The following is a 22,369-nucleotide window of genomic DNA, read 5'->3' as shown; positions in this document are numbered from 1 at the left end:
AGCAGCAGCAAAGAAAACCCCCCACCAAGCTGGCTGCAAAATAAGACAATCCAGCCTGCCTTAAACAGAATACCAAATGGCCTTCTATCCCAGAGATGGGAACTGACGTCAGTCAGGCTGTATTTTTCTGATATTTTTCCCAAAACGTAGAGCATTTAAAAACTCTTTAAAACTTAATTGTCTGTAATTAAACTGTGTTTTGGTTCTGCATCAGTGCAGAATTATTTAGTGAATTTTGTGTCATGGAACTGTTTAGCAAATAGGAATTTCTACACTGTACAAGAGCATGTTAATGGATGTAGCTTTCATTCATCATGACTGAATAAAAGGCTTTGGAACATTAGAACAGTTTTGCTTCTTGATGGTTACATTTAGAAATGTTTGATTCATTCATTGACCTCCTAAGATCCAACAAATGAGTTCAGGGGAAGTCAGAAACTGTGTTGAGGTGGTGGGGGTAGCTGTGACGGTTTACTTTGCGGTATCATTTCCTGTAGCAACAGAATAAGCTTCATCCTGAACCTGAGAACTTTTTGGAAAAAAACAAAAATGAGTCCAACATCCCATGTGAACAAATGACAGACAGTGTGTGTTTTTCAGGTTTCACAATTAACTGAGGTTACCTATGTGCCTAAATGTTCTTGGTATGTGGTTCTTTGCCTGACTCAAGATGGTTATTATGAATATGGCATGCCAAGGTGCCTGAATGCTATCTGCTGCCTAGCTAACTCATCTCAGGCAGTTTAGGAACAAGTTCATACATGACAGCAATACTAAGTCATCCTCAGAGAAATCTATGTGGCTTTCCCCAAATTCACATAGGATGGTAGAAGCACCTCAGTGAACCAGCATATTCAGCAGTCGTAACTTCTTCTCTGGCAGTAGGAGTTTTAAAAATGGACATATTGTGGTAACAAATACATATCACCCATCAAACAAACAAACAAATAAAATGCTTTCCAGTAGTTCTGCACATTCTCAAGATTATCACATACGTGAATTGTCCCTAGATTTCAAAGGGTTATAAGAAAACAGAGTGACTTAGGCCAGGCTTAGAAATGCAACATAATGAGGTGATAGAATGGACTGTGCCACTACAGATTGCAGATGAAACATTTTTCAAAGTTCCCCAACATGATGAATTCCCTTTACATGGAAAACTAGCCCAATATTCAAAGGGCTCGGCTAGAACCTCTCTCTCCAACATGCTCAATTTTAATTTGCTGGGGATATTTTCATGGGGAAGTGTTGAGAATGTGCTCTCTTGAAGGATACAGTCATTCTGTTGCACGTGTGGATCAGGCCCAAGCAGCACTATAATATAGCACACCTATGCTTTCAGACAGTGAATTATTGTCAAGCATATCAAGTGCCATTTGAAAAGAACCCTGAGCAACTAGTAAGACATACATCCAGCATATGAAAAGCATAGTGGGATTTAGATTGAGGCACCAAATGACTTGTATGGCATCTCTCAGTAAGATGCAGAGGTGGGAATTTCAATTGCATACTAACATTTTAAAATGCTAGAGGAGTTATATTATTAAATTTTTTTAGTATTATAATGGTTTGTGAAGATGTATAGAAATGGAAAATAAATCAGCCTAAGCACACATTATCATTAAGCAAGCAAATGAAACATGAACAAATAATCAGTAAAGTAACACAGTTTAATATTTTCTTCTTTAAAGTTTATATTTACAGGAGATTCTTATTAGAACAAAGGATTTGAAAATTCACGCAACTTCAGACCTGCTTCAATACATACTTTTAACACTGGCAGGCTTCTCCCTCATCTCCATTTGCCCAGATACCATGAACTCAGTCCTTCGCTATTATTAAGATGGTAAAGGCTACAGTTCTGTTCATACAACTTAAATGATTTATCTGAAGACATGCATCCCCTAACCCTTTTAAATAAGCAGCATTTCTCTTGGGAATCACCACATCTTTAATTTTTTCACTAAGCTATATGGGTTTTGACATAGATTTCACTCAGTTCTTTGTGTCTGAATAGTAAACAAGTTTGGGGCCAAATTCCATTCCCAAGTGTTTGAATAGGGATATCAAGGAAGCCAATAGAGATTCGGTGTTCTCTAGAACATGAGGTGGGATTAAGCTACCAAGTTCTTATGACCTTCAGGTGATTGCCTGATATCTTTTGTGTCTCATATATGTGGTAGCCTAGTTTGTTCTTTACGTCCAAATCTCTGGTTCCATAATCTTTGCTATCTTTACCACATAATTGTTTTCAAAAGTTGTCTGAAAATATTTTCCTTGCATCACCATGTAAAAACATTATAACAAAACTGTGATCATGGTCATTATCAAAAAATTGAGCCATTGATAGGCACATATATGTAATGGTACATACATGTTGTACGTGAGGCATGATTTTAGTGTAGTTTCACACATCTTTTATGGCTGTGGGGGAGTTCTAGAAGGCTAGTCAAAGAAAAGAAGATACTAATACACGTGTGACTAGGAGCACAATTTGTCCAGAGACGTGCAAATTGAAAAGGTGGCAATTCGATACCAGATTAGTAAATTCACCTCTGGGATCAATTTAGAATTTGGGAAATAGCTCTCTAAAGTTCAGAGGAACCTGACATATATTTTGGTCTATCAGTAAGAATTATCCCCACACTACCTGTTTTCCTTCCTTATCTGCATTTTGCATGAAAGAGCTAGGTTATGGCAAATGCTGCACATATCCTTAGTCACTGCTCCAAGAATGTATGGCAGGATGCCAGGAACAATGGGCAAATGCAGGAACTTTGGGAACCATAGAAATGGCATTTCTCATTGTTCCTTGTGGCTCTAGCTACTTCAACACATGTTCATGGCTGCTAGGGATCAACAGAGACCATTGAGTCCTCCATCAGTTCTGGTACCTCACATATTATATTTTAAGCTGTTTCCTTTCACATTTTGAAACATAATGTGTGTTTCTTCATGCTGGTATATGTGCCAAGGATACAGGGCTGGTATAGTTTTCTATGGCATGGACATTATGGCAAATAAATGCTTTTGCCATATAAAATTTGAGGAAAATGGGGTGGAGGTAATGTTAACTATTTGGTTGGCAGTGTCAAAAGAAAAAGCAAAAATGGGCAGCAGGACCAAATAGAAGCAGATAAAACAATGTGAAAGGCAAGTTATAATGTACCATGCCTATACCAGATATATGAAAGTGTTATGATATGATTGTTTAGTAAATCAGAAATTGCTTGAATGAGATTTCTAAACATCTGTTAACTAGGTGCTTTGGACACCATATACACTAAGGACCAAACTCGATGATATACTTGCCACTAACTGCAGACCATGGAGATCCACAGCTACTTCAGCTACCAAAAACAGGATGGGAAGGATAGCTGAAGTCCCTCCTCCTCCAAGTTGCACTCCCAAGCCAAATTGCTCCTGGAGAATTTGGGAATATTAGTTCCCAATTTTACATCTGTCTTTAATTTGGGTCAGGGAACCCCAATCCAACTCAAAGCATATGTATTGTCCAGTTTGTCCCTAAAACCTTTAAAATATAAAAAAATGGTCATAGGGTAATATTAGAAAAGAAATTCATTGGACAATCTAAGCCTTGACTCAGTGAAGATGAATGAATTATTCAATAATTAAAGTTTGAAAAGAAATAAGAAAATGATCCCACTAAAATAATAGTTTCACAGTGGATTCTCCTATCAAAAGGTAGTATGATTACTGGGTATTCTGGATTGCAACTCTGATAGTTATTTATGCATACGAATCACTCGGTTTATTTTTTCCATTTGGTTTTCTCATTCCAATAATATCCTAAAAGGTAAATTTCTGTCTGAGATTTAAATACCAACTCAACACAATGCTGAGCATGAACAATCTGGCATGGAATTTAACATGTTAATTACATGTGCAATCTTGTATGTTAAATATAATTGTCCATTTTGTATGTTTCTATGGGAAAACCAGACTATTCATTTGAGACACACATTCTACAACAAAGAAAATTTTTAAATATACATGCAAACAATGGGACAAAATATGTTTGCTACTTGCACCAGAGTTGAAAGGCAGGCTTTGAGAGGGAGAACCATTTCAGTGCAAGAGAATGATTCATGTGACTGCTTTGTCTTAATTACTCTGAAGCATTTTACTGCTGGTTAGTGAAGAACAAAGATATCAGTGTCCCTTAACAGAAAAAATAATAACCATCAGGACTGCAAAGATGACGATGATTCCCAAGATAACTATCAAAATCCGATTTTGGATGATCCTAGGGAGAAAAAAAGAGAAAGAGTGGTAAGAGAGAATAAGATAATAAAAAATTGATGCAACTCATCCAACTTTTCTGTTCTATGTAAGTTAGTCACAGTACAGGTTGTAGTCTACAACTTGTAGTCTATACTGATTTTGCTTGTTATTTTTGCCCCTCAGCTCCAGTATGTGAAAGCATTTTGTTATGTGGTTGTTAAGTTTATATTTTGTGTTATGGGGCTGTGCTTTATTACATCTATAGGTACCATAAAATGTATGATCAAAGGTTTATTTGCATCTTATAATTCATGTAAACACTTAAAATCTGCTTTAAAAGCCTGATGAGGATTCAAAGAAAGCAAAGTGGCACTAATAAATGGCTACATAATCTGCTAAACCACTATAGATCCCCTGAAATAATTTTAGCTTTGTTTCCTAAATCCAAAGAGGAAGAATTAACTAATTTCAAGGGAATCTACCATTAAAGCAAAAAGATTTCAAGGTAACATGTGTTGGCAAGGTACTTACTTGTACCAAATACCTAGGGAGAAGTTTAAAAGATAGTTTTTTTTAAAAAAAAGAGATGCTAGAAAGAAGCAAATGTCAAACTGTGAAGCTTCTTTGTCTCAGTAGCATAGATTCACTTATGGTTATATTTGCTGTGTAGTGAAGAGACAGAAATAAGTAATAATAAAAAGATACAAGAAAAACTTAACATTTAATATCATTCCATCTTGGTACAGATGAACGTTCCATCATGACAGGACAGAAGCTGACACTCTTCAAAGTTTGAGTGAAATTTGTCTATTTAAGAGATATTAAAAGGAAATAGCTGGCTGACAATGAAGACTGGTTTTTAATTTAATGCCATTTTTGTACCTGGTTCTCACTAAAGAGAAACAATATTAACCTTTACGTGGCAGGAAACATAGTCAGATGGAAAAGCAAAAATAACACACTCAAAGGTTCATTTGCTCCTTTTTACAGATAAAAACTGAAAAATAACGTAAGCCATCAGCCAAACAAAGAACCAATGGATGGTGGGAAGAGGTACAAAACAGTTTACTAGACTGGGTAATAGAGTCAGACTTAAGAGGGTTTTCCAAAAACGACAAGCATTTGTATGGACGATTCTGCATGTCCCAGCATAGGGCTATACTCACACAATGAGGATGTCTTTCTGGTGCGATTTCTGACATCATCGCGCCTCAAGAGCAGCATCGAGGCACGATGACATCAGAAATTGCGCCAGGAAGACATCCTCATTGCGTGAGTATAGCGCTATGCCAGGGTGGGCGGAATCGCCCATGTCACAAATAGGAAACGTCTCTATATACAAAAAAGTGTAGGAATGGAAGTATGCAGTTTTGAACCAACTTCAGGTCCCTTCTTACTTCTCTCAGAATCCCCACCCCACACTGCTCCAACATCTCCCTCAAAAAAAAAAGAAAAAGAAAAAAGGATAGATGAAAACTGTCACATCAGATACACACACTCCCCTGTGACACTTTAAAAGGACTAGCTCTCTATCCTCCTGACAGGTTACAAAATGATCACATTTGCTGACACGTCTTCCGCAAAACTGCTTTAGTGCTTGTGTCCACTTTGCTAGCAGGAGATGAATGGCCTGCTTTGTCCTCATTTATCACTTAAAGCCGAACTAAGATCTGTCTCGTTTATTTTTCCCTCCTTCACTAGAAAGGGTAAAGCGCAGCATTAATTCTCCCACGATGACAGCTAATTCAAACTTAACAGCCAATATTTACTCTGCCAAAGGGAACAGAGTTCTCTGTCTCTCTTACAGAAAAAAATGTTTAATGGTCTAACAAACTAAAGCTAATTAAAGGGGTTTCTGCTTCTTATTGGTTTGCAGTGAAGATTAATACCTGAACTTAGAAGTCTCCCTTCCTCTCTCTCCTTGCATCTTCTTTTGGGATATTCTCTAGCACAATAACGCCTGATAGCAAATTATTTGCTCAAGTGAATGCATGAAAAGCAGAGAGCATATTTACTCAGCCACCCTCACTGATTCTGAAAAGAAACTCAGGGAAATGGAAATTCAGCAAAGGAGCAGAATAAAAAAGCATGAAAACTCTTCAAAAATCCAGCCTTCAGTAAGATGCAGTCATATGCCTCTAATACAACTGTGCTGACAACCATTTTATTTGTGGGATAAGGGCCCAAAGGCACCCATAATACCAATATACAAAGGATTAACTGTGGATGAAACTTGCTCACTCTAATACATAGTTAAGCAAATGTGTACATCTTACATGCTGAATCCGTAAGCCATTGCCTCATATCTGACCTAGTTATTAGTGTCTCATCACACCAAATTAAAGAGGGAGGGGAATAAAGAAAACGATTCTTCCAGATGTTTCATTTCAAATACTCTTGGCTGCTCACTTGATTTCAAGATTACTAAATCTGCATCTCTTAAAATTCTCATCAGGAGAAGACAAAGCAGCAGAGCAGACCCCCACCTCTACCTGCTAATTAAATGTTCCAATAATGTGAGAATTTGGGGGATGCCTATCAAAGTTCAACTTCTAGGAATCTAGATTAGTTTGCCCATGAAAGCAAAAAGAATACAATATTAGAACAGAACAAATTAATCATGAAATAAGAAGGATGTTATTAACATGCTCCTTTGTGCTAATATTATTTCCTGTTAGCTCTGCAATAAGCATTCTCTTGAAACTGTTATTTAAAAGTATGTTGACTACAAGGAAGCAGAGTCAGAAAAAACTTTGAATGTGTTGGTAGAGTTCCCCTTTGAAGGATGATGGCAAGGAATGGTACATGAAGAACTTTGATTCTAGTATCAGGACATCTTTAGATCTCTTGTTAATAAGCCAGGGCACTAAAGGAAAGAATCAAGGGGCGAGGAGGTGGGGGTGGGTGGGGTTTCAGCAATACTCTGTAATGAAATCAGCTCACAGTGGTAGAACAATGGCTGGCATTGGCAGGGCCCATCTGTAAAGAGGTCTCAAGTACTGTCACAGCCAGACACTGCCAGTGGGTATTGCTCCAGGCAAAGCAGCAAGGAATTTCAAGTTAGGGAGGGGAGAAGGAAAGTAGGGTTTAAAATTTTCTGGAAAAAAAAAGCTACACAGCAAACACCAACATAAAGTGAATGATATTTGTAACTCTGGATTCCTATTGCCTAAAAAAATTCAGCAACATTTTCCAGACAAGGAACCCAGAGCCTCCTTTGGAAATGCAAAGCATGTTTACAGGGTAAATAATTTAAGAAAGAATATATACTTGAAAGGAGACACCCACTGAAACATCCACGGCTAAAGTGCCTGAAGGCAAAAAAAACTTGTGCATTTGCATGCTGCATTTTATTAAGTTAGCATACTGTAGCTTTAAAAGAATGCATGGCAAAATTAAAAGGAATGTGTGACTAAAACATCAAGGATGCTTCCAGTCTACATTATGAATCACAGCATTACTGATATTAAGATGAATTAACCGTTTATTTGATGCAGCCTGTGTGCTGGATCTACAGATCAGCATGCTGGAATAAGACAGGACCAGTTTAGAGCCACAGAATTTTCTCTGCAATTTTTCAGTTACTGGTATAACAGGGAAGGCCGGATCAATGTCAGGTTCTCTACACACATGTGTTGCCAGAGAACAAGGGAAAAGTTCAATCAATCCTTAGTGGTCAAAGTCTAACATAATAAGTAAAAACGTATTTACTATTTCATCAGTGCTGTTTACCATTCAACAAACTAGTGGTCCAATTTGGTCTTCTTTAGTAATCAGACCACAATCTATCATGGATCCAAAGCTATGAAACAATACCAGGTCCATGAGGTCTATGAATGCAAGTTCCACAGTTTGGCATATGATTGCAGCCCACCACACATTCACTTACGGCTGAGTTGGAAATTCCAAAAAAAAAATGTCTAGAGAAAGCTTATTATAATTTTTAATTTATAAAAGATTTGAATGCTCAAAGTATTTTATGAGGGAGATTATAACTATTGTTATTTTAGAAACTGGGAAAGCTGAAATTTTAGAGGCCAAGCTGAGATTTTAGAGGCCAAAAGCTTGGATTTGACCTGCAGCCTAATTATAACTGTCATGGGCGTGGCTGCGCAGAGTGCCGGTGAGCCTGAACTCCAGCTCCCAGGCACGGACAGGGACAACACAGGTTCCAGTTCTGTGGAAGGAGGGGAGGTATACATCACCCTTGTTCCCTCTCTACCACTTGCAGGTCTGCTAAACCTGTTGAGCTCCCGCCAGCCTCTGCTTCTTGCTTCCAACTCTCGTCCTCTTCTCTCCCTCCCTCTCTTTGCTCACACACTCTTCTAAACTCTCCAGTCCTTCACCACTCTCCATCACTCTACCACCACTCCTTCACAACCCACCCCATCCTCTGGGTGGACTTCCCTTATATCCCTTTACCCATTCCTGGCTCCACCTGCCAGCCATGCCCCCCAGCACTCTAGCCATGGCCCAAGCTGTACTAGGTGGCCACACCTGGTGTTGCTCTGCTGGCTGCTCTAGCCAGCCACACCTGTGCCTCCTTTGCTGGCTGCCAGGCTGTCTTTGCTGAATGCCTCAGGCAGTCCCACCTGAAGCTGCCTTGCTCCCAGCCTCACTTGGTCCTTGCTACTCTCTTCCACCCTGTTTGCAGGTTGGGGTGTGGTTCTGTGCTGCCTCTCTTCCCCTGCAGGTAAGGTTGCTGTCTGGCTGATGACTGGCTGTCCCTGTCTCCTGTGCCTTCTCCCTCTGGTCTGGTCATCTCCTGGCTGTCCTCAGTCTCCCTGCCTGGGCTCTTAGCCTCCCACCAGAGGGTGGGTCTAGCTGGCTTTCACCTGCCCCCTCTGATCCTCTGCGGCTTGGGTGCTTCTCCCCCCCCCCCCCGCTGCCAGCCTGTTTGGGACCTGGGCAACTGTTGGGGAAGCTGGGTGGCTGTTTCCCGTCCCCTCATCCCAGTAAGTCCGAGGGCTGAGCCTCAGATCCTGGACAATAACATCCATTTCACCACAAGAAGTCGTACCAACACCTATCTTATGGCAATAGCCTTGTAGTCCAGTGGCTGTGACTGTGGTATAATTTTGCCTTTAGATACCAAAAGTATATATAAGGAAGAATAATACTGCTTTAAATTGTTGCAGCTTGAAATTAGGAGAGGCTGATATACCTATGGGACTGCATCTCCCATTATATCTCCCACAGAGCCTGACACTCTGTGGATAAGTAGTTACTGGTGGTCACCGGCCCAAGGGATGTACACCTGGCCTCAACCAGGACCAGGGCCTTTTCAGGGATTTGTTACAGTTCTGCAGAGCCTGTAAGATGGAGTTGTTCTGCTGAGCCTTTGGTTGAGAGCTGCATCCTGTCTCTCCTTTGTTTTTTATGGTGTTATGTTTTTAGCTTGTATTTATTGTTGTTCATTGATGTTGTTAGCCGCCCTGAGCCTGTTCGTGGGAAGGGCAGGATATAAAATAAATAAATAAATAAAGTTGCCCACAGACTGAAGAAAATTGGGGACCCTCGATCTAACTTTTAGCTGAATTAATTTCCTTTGCAGTCCATGCAAACTTTGTTTAGCAAGATGATAAATGACAGCCAGTTGCAACCTTATAGGTCAAGCAGATCATACCCACAATGGTCTCTAGGCCAGAAGATATTAAACCCACATCTTTTCCAGCATCATTGTTTTCATGTTACAAATCACTCCCCACGTTACAAATCACTTCTCTCAAATTCTATGTATTCAATGGTCTACTGAGGTTTGTGTCACATCTACATGTGCATGACTTTTAGAAAAAGCTAGTGCAAATTCTTACATTAAGGTCTCAAACAGTGTTAAAATCCTTTAGAAAAAAAGCAAAAAACAACGCTGAATTTAGTGTGAGGGTAGCAACACAACATTTAAAATTCAGCCAAAGGTCTCGTACATGCTTTACCACCTGGCTGACCAACACTGAATAATGATGCCCTGCCATTAAGCGCAAATGTCTGCAATTGCATGGAAATTAGAAAGAAAAATGGTTGTTTTGAATCAGTTAATATGTTTTTATGGCAAAACTGGAATTATTTTCAAAGCAAGGCTTAAAAAACTAGGCTTTCCAAGACTGAGAAACCGTCAAAATTAGTTATATGGTATTAAACACATTTTGTTGAAATTTCAGGCATCAGCATAACTAGCAAATTTTGGAAAAAGGATATTACCTCTGTAGGCAACTACTGAACTAAAGGTTTCTGTGCTATTTGGTGATGGTCAAAGCCTAGAGCTTCTAGACACAAAGAGTCCAATTGATAAAGGCAAGTGTAGCAGAAAACATTGTTTAACCTAACTACATGAAAATTAGTAATTTTACAAATGGGGGACTCATAAGGACTTATGGAGGGCACCGCATCTTCCACACCCCCACTATTTCCTCTTTCTCTTTTCTGAAAGCCCCCATGGCCTCTTTTTTCCTCTTCTTGTTTCTCTCCTTCCCACCCAACAGCCAAACTACCTTTATTTGCCCCCATCTTCAGCTAACTCGCCAACCAACCTACCATCTTCAGCTAAATTTTTTAAATTCATACTCTGCCTTTTTCCACAAAGAGGACCCAAAGCAGCTTACATTATGCTCCTCATCTTTTTTATTCTCACAACAACTCTGTGAGGTAGATTAGGCTAAGAGTTTGACTGCCCCAAAAACTTCCATGGCAGAGTTGGGATTCGAACCTGGGTCTCCCAGTTCCTAATCTTAAACTCTAACCACTACACCAAAGTAGCTTTCATAGGATGGCTGCTGTTGACCCATCCTCCATCAGCTGCACTGGTTACCAGTTGAGTACCTGGTCCGGTTCAAGGTTCTGGTGTTGACCTACAAGGCCCTATGCGGACTGGACCCAGCATACCTTTGGGACCATTTCTCCCCATATGTTCCCTGGAGGTTGCTTCGATCAGCTAATAAGCAGTTGCTGATGGTCCCTGTCCCCAGGGAGGTCTGTCTGGCCTCTACCAGAGCCAGGGTCTTTTTGGTCCTGGCTCCGACCTGGTAAAACTCTCTGTCTGAGGAAACTAGGGCCCAGCGGGATTTGTTATCTTTCCGCCAGACCTGCAAGACGGAGATGTTCCGTCAGGCATTTGGTGGGGACTAGGCTGTCCTTTTGCCGGCCATACCACTGGAGACCATCCACCACCCATGCAGGAGCTCATAAGTGTGGTGCAGGGCATGATGTAAGAACCAAGCCCTGTGCCTAAAATGCTGTATTTTAATATTTATAGCTGCCAATTGAGAAATGTTATTGTATATGGAATAGTGTTTTAATGTTTATTTATGTTTTTATTGTTTTTAAACTGCATGTTACAAATTGTATGCTGTTACACCGCCCTGAGCCTGTCTGACATGGAGGGCAGTCTAGAAATGCAGCAAATAAATAAATAAATAATTGAGCAGCAGCAAGCAGCCAGTCCTGGGTCAGCCATGCAAGTGGTGTGGTAGCAAGTAGCCTGATGATTGCTGTCAAGTTTGACCTTGACAAGTCTTCCCTCAAAGGACAAAAAAGCCCTGGAAAGGGCCCTGCTTCCCTGTCTTTTACTGATAGAAACCAAGGCTTGAAGCCTGGTAATATTGTTGTGGTTCCCTAGCAACACCACTGATGGCATTCATTTCTTAAAAGTACAGTCACTTGTTCTATTATTTTGAGATGTTTTAACCCTCCCCTTTTTCAGATTTCAGAATTTTGTACAAACTTGGGGCTTTTTCAGGTTCATAGAAAGATCTGTCTTGTCTATCCCTGGCTCCAGTCTCTGGATTTAAATCTCCAGATTTGGTTATATAGAGAATTAGATATTGTGATATTCTTAAATATGCAAGGTAATGTCCTTAGTATAAATTTATGCTATCCATAGGCTGCTCTTCACATTTCAAGCATCAAAAAGCAGATGCATGAATGCAAAAAGAATTGTGGCATCTCTGAGATTTGACCAAACTAACACTAGCTGGGTTGGTTTGCCTTCCAGAGAAGTTGTGTTTCTCCAAGGCAACAACAATCCAATGTGGTCTGCATGAGATGAGAGAATCCCACCATACTCCCATTACATGCCCCATCCCAGATAACTGCACATAAGACTAGCACATTCACACAGGGACCTTTGTGCCTACAGCCCAAAATATGTAGACCCCCAATGATATGATTTGCATGTTCAGATTTTGCAGCATACAGATTTTATATGCATGGGGCTTTAGGTACATAAAACCTGTGCAAAATATGACACTGATCTCTTCATCACATGTTAACTCAGGGCCAAGCTACACATGACGAATGACGAATGGCAAGTGTATTTCTCCCTGTTCACTTGCCCTCCACTCAATCCACTTGCCGTTCAAGTGTCATTCGTCATGTGTAGCTTGGCCCTCAAATACATGTGTAGAGCTGAAACATGAACGATGAATAAGAAAGATTGGTGGGAAATACAAGGAAATTCTTCACTGAAAGAGCAGGATCACGGACAAATGCTCAATTGCATTCAAGAAAGGGGTCATGACTTAGTAGTAAAGCATCTTCTTTGTATGCAGAAGGTCCCAGGTTCAGTTCTTAGCAGATCCAGTTTTAAATGCAGAGGCCTGGTGCCATTTAATATCACTGGCAGCCATGTTAAAATGGCTATTAAAGATGGTGGAGGCTGGGCTGACTGCTTACAATTAGACCAATATTCTGACTCATTATAAGGTGGCTTCATATGTCCAGTTCCACTTCATACATTTACTGGATAGGTATACCACTTTTAGTACTGTTACTGTGCTGTCTTCTTGCTCTCATCTGTAAATAGATTCCCATTACAGTCTTGCAATGGTTGTTCTCATGGCAAGGGCCAAAGTGGGCAGAGCATAAGGACCTCTTGAATAGCATAAGGACCTATTTTACCAGGAAACCAGCTGCAGAAGCCTATCTCTGCCAAGCTTGCCACTCCCAGTGGTGGATTAGGCTTTCATCATTCCATTTTTCAATATAATAAACCCTTGGAGAAAGTTTCCAAAAGCCTTATTTCTTTCTTATTCTTCAAATATGGAAACCATGTTTGTGAAAATTAGTAGTAAAGTTCAGCAGTCTCATTTTGTTCTGCTGGTATCTGTAACCTCTTGTGCTAGACTGATACCTTCAAATAAGCAACATCCGGTCTCCAAATTTATGAGCGTGTGATTAGACATGGGCACGAACTGCATTATGAACCAAAAAACCCCACTAACTGCCTGATCATCTGTTTCTGGCAACCCTAGATTGCCTTCTCCCTTAACCTGCCATTTTTTGTTTTGAGTAGACTTTGCACAGACTTGCCTCTTGTCTTAGACATACTTCACAAGCTCTTTCATATCCAGAAAGAAATCTCACAATGATCCAGCTACAGAGAATTGGATGCATTTGCTAAATTGGTGGCAGATAGGCCCCTGATGAAATATAAAATGTCAAAAAAGCCAAGCGGTCATCAACATTGCTTACGGGACCACTAGCCACAAAATATTTTGAGACCAAAAATGTTAATCTATGCACAGTCATTTCAGGTGAAAGAAGATATATTTCACAACAGTAAAACAACATGGTCAGCTGAATCATCCCACCATTTCCTTTCATTTCGCTACATTTCTTTTTTCACTGCAGCTTATCCTCACCAGGCCCCCAGAACAAATTTGGTAAGGTAACTGCTATTTGGCGGACAATGTCCTTGACAAATAGAAAAAAACAAGTATTGTCGAAGGCTTTCACGGCCGGAGAACGATGGTTGTTGTGGGTTTTCCGGGCTGTATTGCCATGGTCTTGGCATTGTAGTTCCTGACGTTCCGCCAGCAGCTGTGGCTGGCATCTTCAGAGGTGTAGCACCAAAAGACAGAGATCTCTCAGTGTCACAGTGTGAAAAAGATGTTGGCAGGTCATTTTTATCTACTCAGGAGGGGTGGGGTTGAGCTGAGACATCCTGTAATAGTTTCCCAGGGTGTGGAATGCTAATGGCGGGAGGCTTCACTGGAAACCATGCTCTGTTCATGCAGACTTGGACAACCTGAAAAATCAGCAGTGGCTGAACATAGCCTAACTCAAACAGGGCACAGTATCTTATTCCAGGACACCAAAATACTGGACAACACTTCCAACTACTTTGTCAGACTGCACAGGGAAGCCATTGAAATTCACAAGCATAAGCAAAACTTCAACAGGAAAGAAGAAACCTTAAGAATGAACAGAGCATGGTTTCCAGTTCTGAAAAACACCAGGCTAACAAAACACTCTACACCTGACAATAGCCCTGCAGAGAAGATTAGCACATCAAGCACCAATCCATATGCAAAAGAACCTCCTCAGGATACAGTGAAGCCTCCCGCCATTAGCATTCCACACCCTGGGAAACTCTTACAGGATGACTCAGCTCAACCCCACCCCTCCTGAGTAGATAAAAATGACCTGCCAACATCTTTTCCACACTGTGACACTGAGAGATCTCTGTCTTTTGGTGCTACACCTCTGAAGATGCCAGCCACAGCTGCTGACAAAACGTCAGGAACTACAATGCCAAGACCACGGCAATCCAGCCCGGAAAACCCACAACAACCATAGAAAAAAACAAGCTTTGGGGAGCATGCTTTAGACTCATGAGAATGACTTTTAAGCTGCTTAGTATAAAATTCATAAACATCTGAACCATTTACCGCTTTTAAACACATACATTAACCCTCAAGCCAATCCAAAGTATGAAGAAGCACAAAAGCTCTCAAAAGATGACAACCCCCCCCCCCCCAATCAAAATGCTGAAGAATGGTTCCTTGGAAATGGCAAGGATGATGAGTGGCTTATTCTATGGACTCTGTATTTAGTCAGCTCTTTGGAAAATATTTGGTTTAGGGATGTGTATACTCAAAATAACAGATGAAGAAAAACATTCATGTAGATAGAACAATTACTTTACTAGCAGGAACCTGTGCATAGGAAAAGCCAACAAGAACAAACATGATGATGTCTTGGATACTATGATAACTATGGTTTCGTTTACATTCCACAAATATTCAGGAAACAAAATGAACATTTTCAGAGATGCCTGGTCTAAACCAGCATTCAGAATTGCAATCTTTATCTAATAGCACAACTGCAGTGGATTTAATACAAAGCCATCTGAAAAAAAAAACACAATTAACCCATGGATCTAAAATGCAAACAGACTAGAGTGTGGACACCACTTTTACATTTAAGTTTATTTTCTTGCTTGGGCAAATGTCTTTTTCTATTGGAAGTTGTCTACAATTGTTTTAACTGTGTTGACCTCTTTTGAGGGGGGTGGGGGGGAATAGTCAGAGAAAAACCTGAGGCAGATGCAGCAATTGTTCCTGAAAATGTGCTATCCAAAATGTTAGTACTTCATGGCACTTTTTGAGTGATAGAAAAGCATTTTAGAATGTGTCGTATATATTCATCCTCCACCCCCTCCCCTGAATGCTATGAAGAAAAGAAAACAATCATGGCTAAGGCCATTTGTGAAGATGGCATTAAAGGAGCCTACTCCGAGACAGATAAAAATAATGAGAATCTTTCTGTCAAGAAGGATTTAGAAAATATCACTAGCATTATTAAAATTTAATTTTTTTACTGTGCTTTTTGGTTCCCCGTTTTTCCAGGGATAATGAGCAGAATTGCATACCTCCACATTGCTAGGACTTGTTTTGTACAATAAATTCAGCCTTCCAGTGTGAAGACGTTTCAGACAACAATTTTGACTGCTATAGGCTTATTTTTTTTAACCTGAGCTGTGTGCTTTGAGCCTTACTCTAAAAAAAAGGGCAAAAAAGAGAACAGTTCATAAGCTAATTTTACAGTAGACCAGTGCTACAAATAAAAACAATTTTTTTTTGCCCAACTGATTCAGATAAATCCTGGGAATAGAAAAGCCAGAACTGGGGGGGAAAAGAAATAAATAAAAAGATCAATGTATTCACAAATGGTTTGCCTGACAGAGAATTAGTTGACAGAAGATACTCAATACTGTTTAAAGCACTTTCTCTTCAGTGTGTAAAAAAGTATTTCTACTAGGGAAGTGACATACTTCAAATTTCACCATAACCTTAGACATAATGCTTCAATAAAAGGACCGTGTGCAATAGGAAGGGCAATACTGTGTGGTAACCAGAATGCACACAAAAAACCCAACCCACAGTAATGAGGTCTACAGACCCATACAATAATTATACAGTCACACAAATGTAACAAAATAAGCCAAACACACACACACACACACACATATCCAAGTTCCGGCTTCTGTTCACAGCTGTTAAGTAAGCACCATAGAGAATGCACCAAAATGCACCATAGAGAATGTAAACCAAAAGTCCTCCCCTGACAGGGTGTAAACATCCCAAAAGTAACTTTCAAATGTTGTGGAAGTTATTCCTTTCTTCTTGTCTGCAGTGGTCTATGATGAAAACGTTCCTGAGACCAATTCCCCACCGGGAGAAACCGCAGCTGAGACATCCAACCCTCAGGGAAGACCACAGACCACCTGTCTGGGGTCTGAGTCCCAGCCCCCAGACTTGCCAGGAGGGAACAGTGGGAGGCAACTGGGAGACAGTGGCCCTGCCACCCCAGCCAGCAACCAGGCCCAGAACCTGCCTACTCCAGGGGGAAGGGGCGAAATGCCAAAGCCTCAGAGGGTTAGGGTTAGGGTTAGGGAGAGACCAGCTAGTCCCACCCTCCAGGGGGAAGAGAGGGGGATAAGCAGGCCAGAGGAAAAGGGCCAAGGCAGGGGGAATAGGGACCCAGCAGCAGCCCAAACAGAGCCCTTACCATCCAAGGAGGAGAAGCAGCACTACAGCCCAGAGCCACACCCTGGCCAGAAGACAGTAGCCTGGCTCAGGAGTTGCTAGGAGCCAAGCCCCTCCAGGTGGAGCTGTCACAGGCATTCTGGGGGAGGAGATGGGTAGCCCCACCCAGCATCAATGAGCAGGCAGCCCAGAAGCTGGCCAGGGCAATTCCCCGCGAGCAAGGCCAGGGAAGCTCAGCAGTACAGAAGCTGGCTGCGGCAGCTCCTCGTGAGCAAGGCCAGGCAAGCTCAGCAGCTCAGAGGCCTACTGTGGCAGCTCCTCGTGAGCAAGGCCAAGGAGACCTCAGCTGGGGATGGCTCACATTCAACCCCACCCTAGCAGCAAGGCAAGGAAGCCTAGAAGGGATTAGTGATAGGAGGGAATCACCTGAGGGGAGGCACAGCTGGGCCAAGTCAGGAGAGGGAACAAGCCTGGAAGGAGGGCGGGGCAGAGAAAGGAAACCCTATAGGGTGGCTAGGAAGAGCTCTGAGGTGGTGTGTGTGTGTGTGTGTGTGTGTGTGTGTGTGTGTGTGTGTGTGTGTAAAAGGAGTGGTGGTGTGGAGTGAGAGCGGAGCGGAGCGGAGACTTGGAGGAGAGTTCTGGGAGGAGGAGATGATGGAGGATGCAGGGGGTGAGCAGGCCAGGTTGAGCAGGCCAGGGAGTGGACTGAGAGGGAGTCTGGGTGATGTATACCGCCCCTCCTTCCACAGAGCAGGGTCCTGCAGCATCCCTGGTGCCCCTCTGATGTCAGGGCCGGCCCAGCCGGCGCCCTGCCCAGCGGCGGCAGTGACAAGCCCGGACACCACTATGTGCTCAACAGGGCGCAAGCTGAACTTCTGTTTCATAATCTCTTTTTCAGCCAACTATTCATTCATCCAGATTAATGATCTAATTTTTAGACACTTAAGAAGTTTGAATAATCCATGTTCCAAAACTTAGATTTCAAATTCAACTCACATAACTACTAACTCTTTATAATTGCTAATAACTCTGAACTAAACCAAAAATATTTAGAATTTCAGAAATGCACATGGAACACACCGTATGCTAAAGATATCCATCTCTTTCAATATCAGAGTATCTTGATACTTGCAATAATGCTGCCATACATGCATGGGACTGCCAGTTGGAAGGTGAAAATTGTGATGTCACTTATTTCCATCCCCTACAGTGAATTGTCAAATTCTTGTACTGCATGTTGGTTGATACCTGGAATCCCACATGAGCATGAACATACTGGATCAAGACATGATCAAAAGTTATTTCAGTGTGAGCTATCACACAGCTATTATTAACAATGACAATAATTGCTGCATAAATGTTTATATACTCAAGGTGTTACCACTAGAGATGGGCACAAACAGGAAAAAAACTGAACACAATGTTTGTTGTTCGTTGCCATCCATGAATAGGGAATCACGAACAACCATGAACATGACCCAGTTCATGACCCTGTTCATGACTGGCTGTTCATGGGAGGGAGGGGGGAAACTTGGAAGGGAAGAAAGTTCCCTGCACCGTTTGCAAACAGCGTGGGGAACCTCCTTCCCTTCAAAGTCTCCCTCCTTCCAGCCGGCTGGAGGGAGCGGGGGGGGGACTTTGTCAGGAAACCCCTTGACAAGCGGCTGAGTCGGGGGTGAAGTGCCCGGGAGTGAAGTGCCCCTCTTCCTGCAGCTGAGTGGGGGATTTAAATATCCCTCTTCCTGAGCTGCCCAGCAGCAGAGAGAGTGAAATTTAAACCCTGGCAGCCTGCAATCAGCCCTTGTCAGGGTTTTCCCTAACAAGCAGCTGAGTCGGGGGTGAAGTGCCCCTGGTCTTAGATTGGGGTTTCCAGGGCAACAGGAGTTCAGACAGAGTTCAGAAAGTCCATGCCTACTGTTGCCACGGGAATTGATTGAAAGGCACCAGACAGTCTGGCTTGACGAACGGCTGATGAACACCACGAACAGGGCTTGGAACGAACACATGTTTGTTGGGAATGGGGCCTCACAAACAGCTTGCTCGCAAACAGCTGATAGGGCTGTTCATGGCTTTTTTTTGTTCGTATTGCTGTTCGTGCCCACCTCTACTTACCACATATCATAAGTGAAACACCAATAATCATACATCTGATAGGTGACTCCACCATGAGGATCAAAAAGTCTGCATGGGTGTATGTTTCTGCAAACAAGGGGTAAAACCCAAGTGTACAAGAAATATAAAAACTGAAATTGAAAAAACTGATGTTAACTCCCAAAATAAACCCTGATGCCTGTGCATATACAAAAAGATGATCTTCAAGTTTGCAGGATAATATGAAAAATAAAACAAATTGTGATTTAAAACACAATTGTGCTGTTACATGAGGTAAGGGAGGCTTACAAGCATTATAATATTTATATGGTTGCCACATGGAACGTATTTTGATGGCCTCCCACATATGGCTACAACATATGAAATAATACTAAGATGAATGTAGTTGCCAGGTGATTGCCAATGAACTTCTCAAATGCTTCTATGCTATCAAGAGATGACAGTAGGAGCAATGTCCCCCTTGGCTGACTCTGAGATCTCCCAGAGTTGGGCTGTATTCAGAGGAGCTCTCAGACTAAAATGAAGTTCCCTTTATATATACACTGTCAAACCATGTACTACATAAATTCAGCCAATATACAGATAATTTCTTATTTACAGTTCTTTACAGATGCAGCAATAAGAGCCTATGGTGCAGCTTTCCTTTCCACTAGAAGTAGTTAAGCTTTTTGATGTTATAAGAAAAACATTATTTGTCCTATGGTACCTAGAATGGTAGGCATTTCTAGGCTCTAGTGTTCCTCTTCCAGTGCCCAAGACTCTAACTTGTTGCCATGAGTCTCTGCTTTAGAGCCAAAATGATGAGATCTATGTTAAATAAAACTAATTATCAACTGGAATCCTAAATTGACTGCTGCTCAGTAGAGAGATAATTTTGTACCTTCAGACAGGCAGAGTAACTTCTTAAAAGGGTTTCAACTTCAGCCAGTTTAATTATTACAGTCAATGTGTGATAACTTTGTAGTCAAAATAGCCCCTCTCCCCACGCAATACATACTGAAATATATTTTTGTTCTACACCATTAATTTAATGACACAGCACAGCACAGCACAGCACAAAAACTTAATTGATGTTGGCAAACTATACAATTTCGGCCTATTATTTCTCGCAATTTTTCAGCTATAAATACCATGCCCAAGTTGTGAATGAGTCCCTTTATATTTTCCAACAAACTGTTTACTGACCCAGACATTAATGTATAAGAAGCACAAATGCAAAAGCAATACATTTTTAATTGATGATTTCATGCATTTTTACTATGAGACTTGACTCACCCCAGCAAGGATGCCTGCCAGGTGTTTTCTATATATTAAACATATACTGGGAATGTCATAGAAAAATGATTTTCTTACTATAGCGAATACTTATGGTGGTTATTAAATAATAAAAAGTTGTATTGTTTAATCCTACTTTGGCTTTACTTTTTATTATTAGAGAACACAATGATCAGTGAACTGTATGTGTTTTGGGGGGGAAAGCCCTTCAATAGCCTTGTGGAAATGTATAAAACAAGCAGCGATACAGTCCTTTGCCAAACACTGTCATAAATTTTTTATTTGGCAGCTAACATTCTCACTAGTTTTCTTGGCAGCAATTGGGACCTTTAGCAAGAAAGGTGCAGGAGAAAAATACCTTGTTTAGAGATGTTTTCAACACTTTCTGGGATTTTTCAGAACTTCTGCCTGCAGCACATTTTTACAACCTCAGTCTCCAACCACCTGATGAGTAGGTGGTGGTTTTTAACTTCTTCTTTTTTAGAAAATATAGACAGCTTACTACCCCCCACTCCCCTCTGGCCTCCAGCCTAGAATCCTTTTTTCCATTCTCATATGTGTGTTGCAGAGATACAAGTGGTTGCTCTTCACTGTCTAGACAAAAAACTGAAAATAATATCAGAATGTACCTTTCATTGCTCCCGATACTATCAGGATCAGATTCCCAGATGACAGAGATGAATGAAAGGCAAACATGTGCTGATTACTTTTGCATTTTTCTACAGAGATTGCTACAAAAAACTGGTCACAGGTGCAGCTACCTGGGTCAGTCAGCAGATGAGGGGCTGATAAACAGAATAGCGAAACAGATTGCTGCACCAAGACAGTCTTCTTGAATCCACTGTTAAAAATACATAAAAACAACACATCTTGGTTTGCTCACAAAGCTGAAGGCTCTAATCAAAGTGTTCATAACAAGTTGTTATCAGAAATTATTTACATAGGTCTGAATACTTATAGGGTTGAAATCAATAGGATTTTTTTTGGATTTATAGATAAACATTAAGTCCATTAAATCATTCTTCTTACTGTTCGGGCTGTCTTTAAGTGTCTGTACCAACTACTAATTTCTTTGGAGATGCAGCAATACATAGTGGTGTATTGTCGAAGGCTTTCACGGCCGGAGAATGATGGCTGATGTGGGTTTTCCGGGCTGTATTGCCGTGGTCTTGGCATTGTAGTTCCTGACGTTCCAGACACTGAGAGCCAAAACACACGTTAAGAAATACCTAGGTTCAGCACGTGTTCTCTTACCTCAAGGTTTGCCGGGATCTGTAGGCGTCCTGGAAGCTTAAAGTAGGTGTCCTGGAAGCTTAAAGACCTGTAGGGGTCCTGGAAGCTTAAAGTCCTGGAAGCTTAAAGGATCTGTAAGCGTCCTGGAAGTTTAAAGGCGTCCTGGAAGCTTAAAGCTTAAAATACAGGCGCCTGTATTTCCCTTCCCCTTTTTGCTGCTCTGTAAATGCTAAACTTTAAGCTTCCAGGACTCCTACAGATCCCGGCAAACCTTAAGAGAACACGTGCTGAACCTAGGTATTTCTTAACGTGTGTTTTGGCTCTGAGAGATCTCTGTCTTTTGGTGCTACACCTCTGAAGATGCCAGCCACAGCTGCTGGCAAAACGTCAGGAACTACAATGCCAAGATCACGGCAATACAGCCCGGAAAACCCACAACAGCCAATACATAATGGCTTGACAGGGCCAAACAAAGCACAATCTTTAGAGAGATACTAACAGGCCCCATGCAGGGGCCCCACCAGGAGCATCAGGGTTGCTGTCCCTTCCCAACCCATCCTGCCACTTCTGGGCTGTTCAGGCCAGTGCCTTCCTTCTGATGTTTGGAGGCAGGGCTCAGAGGAGGGGAGGTTGAGGTAGCACCTGCTTGGTCATGAGCATGCTGTCGGGCACCCAGAACTGAACCTCCCTGCTGCCTGGAGTGTCATGGCCACTATTGCTCATCTAGGCCTGCATCCCCA

The 22,369-nt window shown here is 41.5% G+C and overlaps 1 protein-coding gene across 5 annotated transcripts in view; it reads right to left on the bottom strand.

Moving 5' to 3' along the window:
- Window positions 1-1,651: 1,651 nt before the first annotated feature.
- Window positions 1,652-22,369, bottom strand: part of VTI1A (vesicle transport through interaction with t-SNAREs 1A) — a 406,571-nt gene continuing 385,853 nt past the window's right edge. For 3 of the 5 annotated variants that reach the window (XM_054983351.1, XM_054983353.1, XM_054983355.1), the window contains one exon: window positions 1,652-4,267. In XM_054983351.1, coding sequence (XP_054839326.1) covers window positions 4,174-4,267 — 94 coding nt within the window. In that variant the 3' untranslated portion in view covers window positions 1,652-4,173. The remainder of the gene's footprint in view (window positions 4,268-22,369) is intronic. The other 2 variants (XM_054983354.1, XM_054983356.1) reach the window with 1 other exon arrangement.

The sequence above is a fragment of the Eublepharis macularius genome, chromosome 6 (assembly GCF_028583425.1).
Source record: "Eublepharis macularius isolate TG4126 chromosome 6, MPM_Emac_v1.0, whole genome shotgun sequence".
In the NCBI taxonomy this organism is placed as follows: domain Eukaryota; kingdom Metazoa; phylum Chordata; class Lepidosauria; order Squamata; family Eublepharidae; genus Eublepharis; species Eublepharis macularius.
Note: the sequence above shows the minus strand (reverse complement) of the source record. Positions and strands in the feature narration are given on the sequence as shown.